Source organism: Limulus polyphemus, unplaced genomic scaffold, assembly GCF_000517525.1.
Source record: "Limulus polyphemus unplaced genomic scaffold, Limulus_polyphemus-2.1.2 Scaffold6592, whole genome shotgun sequence".
In the NCBI taxonomy this organism is placed as follows: domain Eukaryota; kingdom Metazoa; phylum Arthropoda; class Merostomata; order Xiphosura; family Limulidae; genus Limulus; species Limulus polyphemus.
The window spans coordinates 24,196-33,868 of NW_013672202.1; the positions used below are offsets into that span (position 1 = coordinate 24,196).

General features: G+C 33.7%; 1 protein-coding gene and 1 long non-coding RNA gene across 6 annotated transcripts in view; one reads left to right on the top strand and one right to left on the bottom strand.

Moving 5' to 3' along the window:
- The first annotated feature begins 441 nt into the window (after window positions 1-441).
- On the top strand, window positions 442-2,910 carry LOC111089551. The gene is made up of 2 exons (XR_002613795.1): window positions 442-2,316; window positions 2,545-2,910. It is a non-coding gene; the product is annotated as an uncharacterized LOC111089551 (long non-coding RNA).
- Window positions 2,911-6,495: 3,585 nt separating this feature from the next.
- Window positions 6,496-9,673, bottom strand: part of LOC106473883 (forkhead box protein L1-like) — an 18,280-nt gene continuing 15,102 nt past the window's right edge. For all 5 annotated transcript variants that reach the window (XM_022402280.1, XM_022402274.1, XM_022402278.1 and 2 more), the window contains exons 5-6: window positions 9,297-9,496; window positions 6,496-8,971 (exon numbers count right to left, since the gene is read on the bottom strand). In XM_022402280.1, coding sequence (XP_022257988.1) covers window positions 8,723-8,971; window positions 9,297-9,496 — 449 coding nt within the window. In that variant the 3' untranslated portion in view covers window positions 6,496-8,722. The remainder of the gene's footprint in view (window positions 8,972-9,296; window positions 9,497-9,673) is intronic.

Here is a 9,673-nt window from a genome sequence, read left to right on the forward strand (position 1 = left end):
GTGTGTATTCCACCAGTGAGTCACTGTAAGGTGTGTAGTGTATTCCACCAGTGAGTCACTGTAAGGTGTGTAGTGTATTCCACCAGTGAGTCACTGTAAGGTGTGTTGTGTATTTCACCAGTGAGTCACTGTAAGGTGTGTGTGTATTCCACCAGTGAGTCACTGTAAGGTGTGTTGTGTATTTCACCAGTGAGTCACTGTAAGGTGTGTAGTGTATTCCACCAGTGAGTCACTGTAAGGTGTGTTGTGTATTTCACCAGTGAGTCACTGCAAGGTGTGTAGTGTATTCCTCTAGTGGGTCACTGTAAGGTGTGTGTTCCACCAGTGGATCACTGAGATATGTAGAACTGTTATTCTGCTCAGCTCCATCAGTAGTTCATTGTGGGAAGAATGAATTAAACATAAATTTATATATATAATCCTTGGTAAAGTTCTGTGTAAGCTGGTAATAACATGGGAAGTGTTGGTGGTCTTTTATTTGCCTTCGTAAGGCTTAACTTGGCGCGCTTTTATAAGACTTATTTCAATTTGCATTTAATCTTGTTTCGGCTCAAAAAAAGTGTTTAAAAACTTATCTTTATTTTTTCTCCATTTTACTCAGAGCGCAATTTTCTTCCTTTTTTTACACATAAAACATTCCCTAATGATCAAGTCAGGAAAACTACAGTGATCATACTTTGTGACGCAAAACATTCCCTAATGACCGAGTCAAAAAATGCCAGTGATTATACTATGTGATAGCATTTAGAGAGCTGACTTAACTAGCGGAAGTTTTTTTTTTTAACAGATCGTAATCCAGATGGGAGAAGAAGTGGGTGGTATGGTAAGTGTTCGAACTGGAACAGGCGCCAAAAGCCTTTCGTGTCCACTGAAGTACGTGCAGGAAGTCTGAGCTATGTTGGTATCGCTACCATCATGTGATTGGCGGGCAGCACTCCAAATCCACCGACCTCTAGCCTCTACTCCAAGTGACTTCAAATGTCAATCGGAAAAACCCTTGATCTTAGGAGTTCAAGGGATGACCACTTTATCCTCCTGACACCCACCCTCTAACTGTCTTTATGCACCCGAAGCAACCAAAGTTATGGTTTCAATGATGAGGCCATCAGTGACTAACTTAACAAAAAAAAGTGTTATTATTGCTACCACTTTACGTTCACGCCTTCTTTTCTTTTGTTTCAAAGATCTGCGTTTTTAGCTCGTTTTTTTCTTTCCGGAAACATTTTCTCGAATATAATTCTTAAATTTTCTTCTGTTTATACGACCTACATTTTCTCGTTAAAAACAGTTTTAATAATGTTAATGCAAGCAAAAACGCTATATCTTCAAGATAACTTAAACAGCAGTACATCTTCATCAAGATTATTTAAACAGCAGTATATCTTCATCAAGATTTTTTAAACAGAAGCAGTATATCTTCATCAATATTATTTAAACAGAAGCAGTATATCTTCATCAAGATTACTTAAACAGAAGCAGTATATCTTCATCAAGGTAACTTAAACAGCAGTATATCTTCATCAAGATAACTTAAACAGCAGTACATCTTCATCAAGATTACTTAAACAGAAGTATATCTCTATCAAGATAACTTAAACAGCAGTATATCTTCATCAAGATAACTTAAACAGCAGTATATCTTCATCAAGATGACGTAAACAGAAGTATATCTTCATCAAGATAACGTAAACAGAAGTATATCTCTATCAAGATTACTTAAACAGAAGTATATCTCTATTAATAAAACTTTAACAGTGGTATATCTCCATCAAGATAACTTAAATAGCAGTATATCTTTTGTATCAAGATAACTTAAACAGCAGTAAATCTTTATCAAGATTACTTAAACAGCAATATATCTTTTGTATCAAGATAACTTAAACAGCAGTACATCTTCATCAAGATTACTTAAAAGCAGTACATCTTCATCAAGATTATTTAAACAGAAGCAGTATATCTTCATCAAGATAACTTAAACAGCTGTATATATTCATCAAGATTACTTAAACAGCAGTATATCTTCATCAAGGTTACTTAAACAGAAGCAGTACATCTTCATCAAGAATAATTAAACAGCAGTATATCTTCATCAATATTACTTAAATAGAAGCAGTACATCTTCATCAATATTACTTAAAAGCAGTATATCTTCATCAAGATAACTTAAACAGCTGTATATCTTCATCAAGATTACTTAAACAGCAGTATATCTTCATCAAGGTTACTTAAACAGAAGCAGTATATCTTCATCAAGATAACTTAAACAGCTGTATATATTCATCAAGATTACTTAAACAGCAGTATATCTTCATCAAGGTTACTTAAACAGAAGCAGTACATCTTCATCAAGAATAATTAAACAGCAGTATATCTTCATCAATATTACTTAAATAGAAGCAGTACATCTTCATCAATATTACTTAAAAGAAGCAGTACATCTTCATCAAGGTAACTTAAACAGCAGTATATTTTCATCAAGATTACTTAAACAGCAGCATATTTTCATCAAGATTACTTAAACAGAAGCAGTACATCTTCATCAAGATTATTTAAACAGAATCAGTATATCTTCATCAAGATAACTTAAACAGCAGTATATCTTCATCAAGATAACTTAAACAGCAGTAGATCTTCATCAAGATTACTTAAACAGCAGTATATCTTCATCAAGATTATTTAAACAGAAACAGTATATCTTCATCAAGATAACTTAAACAGCAGTATATCTTCATCAAGATAACTTAAACAGCAGTAGATCTTCATCAAGATTACTTAAACAGCAGTATATCTTCATCAAGATTATTTAAACAGAAGCAGTATATCTTCATCAAGATTATTTAAACAGAAGCAGTATATCTTCATCAATATTACTTAAACAGCGGTATATCTTTTGTATCACGAGTACTTAAACAGAAGCAGTACATCCTTATGTAAACTAATTGAACGGAAACATATTTGTTTAGATTAATTGAACGGAAACAGTACATCTTTTAACTACAATAACTGAACGGAAACAATACATCTTTAGCCAGAATAACTGTACTGAAACAGTACATATTTAACTATAATAATTGAACAGAAACAGTACATCCTTAACCAGAATAACTGAACTGAAACAATACAGCTTTAACCAGAATAATTGAAGGGAAATAGTACATCTTTAACTATAACTAAACGGAATCAGTACTTGTATAACCAGAATAACTGAACTGAAACAATACAGCTTTAACCAGAATAATTGAAGGGAAATAGTACATCTTTAACTATAATAACTAAACGGAATCAGTACTTGTATAACCAGAATAACTGAACTGAAACAATACATCTTTAACCAGAATAACTGAACGGAAAGTGTACATATTGTCTGTTTTTCTCGTCAGTGAAAGATATAGCTGTTAAACACAAACCAGTGTAATATATTTATGGTGTAATTGTGTCTTATAAAATTAATCAAAATGAATAAAAAGTTAATGTGGCTACTTAGAAATAGACTTGGAACTCTTAACATTGTATAACTAGTATCCAACGTATAACTGTTAATTTTGAAGATAATTTTCATGATGCTGATATTGTTTGGGTTGGACGTTTCCTTGTCAGGTGAAATGTATATATCAGGAGATATCTTTAAATATCTGAACTAGAGAGGGTTCCATTAGAACCCCTAAGTTCACCAGTGTGAATTACTGTCATCTTTGAATGTCAGTCAACAAGTTCCGTATTTTATCTTTGTTAATATCTTCCTGTCTAGTATTTAATGGAAATTTTCTCAAGCACTGTCCGCTGGCGTTGTACAGGTGTCAAATTAATCTTTTAATATTTCTAACCAGGAAAAATGTTAAGCTTCCTTCCCTCTTCTTGTTCCACTGTGTTGATATGCTAACAGTAGGAGATACTTTCAGATAAAGCCTGTTTAGCACTTAATTATCAGCTGTTTACTTGCTGTACCTCAGATCGCTAAAACTTTCATTATACGAACGCGTATTTGGGTATTTTCGTGATCATTTTACCCTTTGGGTGAGTGTTAAGCTGCAGAGTTTATAACACTAAAATTCGGGGTTCGATCCTCTCGACAAATAGACTAAAACCTCGACACCTACACATTTTAGGTGATTAGTGTATTTTGTTTAGATCTTTCTTAAGATTAATCCAGCTATTGACCTAATGGTTAGGACATTCGACTCGCAGTCTGTTGCTCACAGGTTCGAATTCCGTCACCGAACATGCTCACTTTTTAGGCCATGGGTTTATAATGTGACAGCCAATTCCACTATTAATTGGTAAAGAATAGCCCAAAAGTTGGCGGTGGGTATTAACTAACTGCCTTCCCTCTATTCTATCACTTCAAAATTAAAGATAGATAGCAGAGATTTGCGCGAAATTTAACAAACAAATCCAGTTATTAACGTCAACAAATTAATATTTTAAAATACTTTTAACCGACATGTTGTAGAATGACACCGATTTCTAAACTATAAACGAAGTGTTTTTAAATGTCAGTTAAAATTAAACTCTCTCTCTCTATACTATATCATTTGTAAGATCTTTCAGATACACTGAATCGCCGAGAAAGCAATCGGGAGAAAAGACTGAGCCAAAGTCAGTTCCAATTCTGTATTTATACCACTGTGGTTTTCCCATCTTATACAAATAGTCAACATACACAATAAAACTACTTTACAAACTCACACAAAGGGACCTTGAACAAATAGTCAACAAACACACTAAAACTACTGGACAAACTCACACAAGGGTGGGATCTTGAACAAATAGTCAACATACACAATAGAACTACCTTACAAACTCACACAAGGGTGGGATCTTGAACAAACAGTCAACATATACAGCAAAACTACTGGAAAAACTCACACAAGGGTGGGATCTTAAACAAACGGTCAACATATACAGCAAAACTACTGAACAAACTCACACAAGAGTGGGATCTTGAACAAACGGTCAACATATACAGCAAAACTACTGAACAAACTCACACAAGAGTGGGATCTTGAACAAACGGTCAACATATACAGCAAAACTACTGCACAAACTGACACAAGGGTGGGATCTTGAACAAACAGTCAACATATACAGCAAAACTACTGGACAAACTCACACAAGGGTGGGATCTTAAACAAACGGTCAACATATACACTAAAACCACTGGACAAACTCACACAAGGGTGGGATCTTGAACAAACAGTCAACATATACAGCAAAACTACTGGACAAACTCACACAAGGGTGGGATCTTGAATAAACAATCAACACACACACAGTAAAACTACTGTATAAATTCACAAAAGGCCAGGACCTTGAACAAGTAGTCAATATACACAGTAAAACAACTGTACAGACTCATTTAAGGCTAGGAACTTGGAGAAACCTTTCAGCTAAACACTACCCATTCTACTGTCTTACTTCTTGTGGTCCTGTTGCAGTTCAACTGAAATATATATTTATCCAGTGGAACAAAAGTCTCTTATCACGTGTATGAGGTGCATGTTTGTATCAAGTGTCCCATCGTTATGTATGTATCTTATGACTGATGTCATGCTAATGGTGTTAAGTCTATTTACATTCTTTTAAGTATATTAAAGATAAAATCAGATTCAGTGACACATTTTATAGATGTTACATGCTCAGAGTTATGTTTCATGAAATTTTAAGTGTGTTAAGTGCAGGGTCAGGTTCATGGATATATATTAAGTTTTGAATACCAAGTAATATTCGGTGAAACATTTTAAAGGTTTTTAATAGTAAGTCATGTTTGGTGAAATTTGGCTTTTAAAGATATAAAGTGCAGAATAACATTGTTATAATGTTTCCTCCTTTGAACAAAGAGCCAAGGTTTTATTTTCTAACAATCACCAGTTTCTGTTAAGCATCACGTGTCTGTTTATTGTAAGAAATCAAATCAAATTAAAATGTTGATGCTGAAGAATCTTCCTAATTTTACTTTTCCTTTTCACTTGTTTACAATATAGAAATGTTTGTTCCTCAAGAAGAGGATGGATATTAGAAGACTGCTTTATTAGAAAGTGTGTGTGTTTTCTTATAGCAAAGCCACCAAGGGGAATCGAACCCCTGATTCTAGCATTGTAAATCCGAAGACTTACCACCACTTCCTACCGAGGGATGTTTTTAGAAAGAGCTGCTTAACCCTAAACAATATACCTGTAGAAAACTCTACTTGGGATGTTGTGTTTTGTATACATTTGAATTGGAAAACCAAATATTAAACCACTAACTTCTGACTTAGGTCATTTCATCATTAACAAACTTGTTATTTTGTTTAAAACTTATATCATGCACATTAGTCTGTACTCAACCCGAAATATTTCAAAATTCAGGTTGTTCACAATCAAAAATAATTAAAGCCACTCACTGATTTGTGCAATATTTTACTTGATTACTGAAAGTGGTACCCTACCTTATGCCAGTATTATCCAATGGGAACAGAACGGATACAAACATGTTAAATAAAACAAGAGCAGCTCATAGATTTAATCAAACTACCCTTTATTCACATGGCATCTATACATTAAAAGGCTTGCTCTACTCAGATAGAGAGCTGTTGTTGATACAGAAACTTGCTGATAGAAAAATATTGAAGTCTGAGTGTGAAATTGGTAAAGTCTCAAAACATGAAACGTGATCAAGTATAAAAACTGAAACACACTCAAGTAAAAAAAATGCATAACTCTATTGCTTCAGTTCCTCTATAATGAAGACTGTCATGCATCAGTAGCTATGCCTAATCTAGATAAAACTAAATTACTTCAAACAAACTATTTACAAATATTACAATTCTTCTAACAGAGTATCCTATAAACACTGTTTTGGTGTAAAGAACGAAAATACTCGGAAGAAAGCAGTGCTACAAGCATTTTTTTTATCGACTTACAGTTCTTTATCAAAACAATCCAATTTTTAAAATATTCACTTAGAGTTAAATAAGCCAATAACTATGATTTTTATTCTTTCAAAAGATTCCCACAATTCACCTTATATGGGGACACTTACATCTTGCTGTGAAGTAGTAACATCACAGTGATGACTTTGGGATAAACTGAATACACGAGGCTAATGGAATGATTCAGATACGAAGTTCAAGTAACGCTAGCCTACTGACATACGTAAATCAAGTTGATTTCATTTACATTTCTTGGACTACTTTGAGGCTTGTTTCAACTTTTTTTCAAACAGAAATGTTATAACATAAGAAAAAGAGTTAAGAGTTCGCAACTGTGCAGTTGGTGGTTATTTCAACCTTCTTTACATTTCATAATTAAACTCAATAAGAAACCATGTATTTTCAACATGATTGATATAAACAAACCGATTGTTCATAAATCCAGACATTTCAAAATCTGTACATAAATTTAAAGAACTAAATAATGCATGTTAATAATTAATAAACACATGGTGCCAATAATAAAAATCTATGTAAACAAGAGATGGAGCTACAGCAAAATATATGGAAAACACAGTTGTATTGCTGCCAAAAAATTAAACAAAAAGATAAAAGAAAACTTAAGTTTATAAGAATAATTATATATGAAACACAGTTTCTTTTTATTTACTGTGTAATCTCTTAAGTCAAACAATTCGTCTCTGAACTTTAAACTGGTTGAATAAAAGCAATTTCAGTTGTTTCAAGATTGAATATGTAACTATAATCCTCAGCTGTTTCAAGATTGAATATGTAACTATACTCCTCAGCTGTTTCAAGATTGAATATGTAACTATAATCCTCAGCTGTTTCAAGATTGAATATGTAACTATAATCATCAGCTATTTCACGATATAATACGTAACAATTATCCTTAGTTGTTTCAAGATAGAATAAAACTACAACTGGCATTTAGTCAGTTTCTTTAGGATAATATTAGCAAACATTTATACAGATTACAGAAATGCATGTTGTGACCAATTTCACATCTAAAATACAGAGCTAGAAAATGGTGCCTTGTCACTGATGAATGTAGGTAGTTGAGAAACACTACTGGAGACACTAACGTAAAGTTTACCAGGAAACAACAAAGTCGATTTCTGTGACTATAAAAGATATCTGTATCTAGGACGTTTGTTTTCGAACAACTACATAACATAGTTCTTGTTCATGGAGACTGTAATCCTGCATCCTTCCTTGGGGTCTCGTTTTCTTCATACACGTGCTTCATCATTATTTACTTATCTCCTGCTAAAAAATGAACTAGGACACAAACACATACACAAACAAATGAAACACACTCGATTCAGAGGTGAAAAAAGGAGGAAGGACTAGTTCAAGGGAGTTGTGGTCAATATAACCACAAGATTTTGGTCTTTTGACCCAGAGATCCTTGACTAGGTGCATGAGGCTGGGTACTTAAAGCCACACCAGGAATGTATTTTATTGGACAGTTCAACTTGCTGGGTGGGCTATAAATTGATATTAAAACTTTTCTGCTGTCAGAAAGGCGATAATGATAATGGTTTTTTTTTAATTGTTTAAAAAATTTGATAATGTGTAAAGAAACAGTTTAATTTGAATAAATAATGTTTTCTGCCTACTACAGTTGGTGATCATCATTCTGTCTCTTTTGGAGATAATAACTTAGCTGGTGTACTTAATAGTTGACCAACAAGCAGAGTCTACTGCCCATTCAGCTGGCCTAGGTCTTAAGGCACTGCTTTTTTTTTTTTGAATGACCACGTGTCGTGTTGGAATGCTTTCCTTGTCTCACCTACCATTGGTTGTCGTACCTTGATTGTCCCCAATAGGGTTAGGATAAGGGCAGTGTAAACTATAGGATACTGATCCACCAGTCTGAGTAAAGACATGACTAGCACAGGTAAAGGCTGGTAATGTGGTTCCCTCAACACCTAGTCCTACAGTCTGGTTAGAGGGGTGAAGGGCCAGGGGAGAAACATTCCGAGAATCTACCAATAGCTGTAGTCGGTCATCACCAAGGTTCTCCCAGATACCCTTCTGCAAGAAAAAAAATTAAGCAAAAAATTTAAACTGAAAAGTTTCAAAGTATCAACAATAAAAAATGGACTTACAATATAAGACTATATAAAATAAAAAACTTCCATACAAACTTGTACCACAGAAAATCTGTACATGAAACAAACTAATATAAAAATATATATTCTAAAATCTTTAGTATTTCCAAATTACGGTTTTTTTGTCACTTAATTTAAAATACAAAAATTTTCAATAAATAAATCAAGTTTTATATCTCACATTCAATAACTTCTAACCACACAGTTTCTGGCTCAAAAGAAAACTGCTGTGCTAGGTATAGGCTAACCTGCAGGTCAAGCTCTGACAGAGATGGGTCAAGACTCTCCAGTGGAGGTAAATCTGCTGTCTTTGTTGCTGTAGAAACCTCAGAACTATTAGTGATTTCTGCTGATTGATCAGGAGGGCTAGAAGTAAGAGTGGCTTCATCTGGAATCTCTCCTGGATACAGGTCTTTCATTTGCCCTTTCTCAAGAAGCTCTAGCCTCTCTAATGCGGTAGAGTAAAACAAACCAATAAATATAATCCATGTCTTGGGTAGAGTAAAACAAACCAATAAATATAATCCATGTCTTGGGTAGAGTAAAACAAACCAATAAATATAATCCATGTCTTGGGTAGAGTAAAACAAACCAATAAATATAATCCATGTCTTGGGTAGAGTAA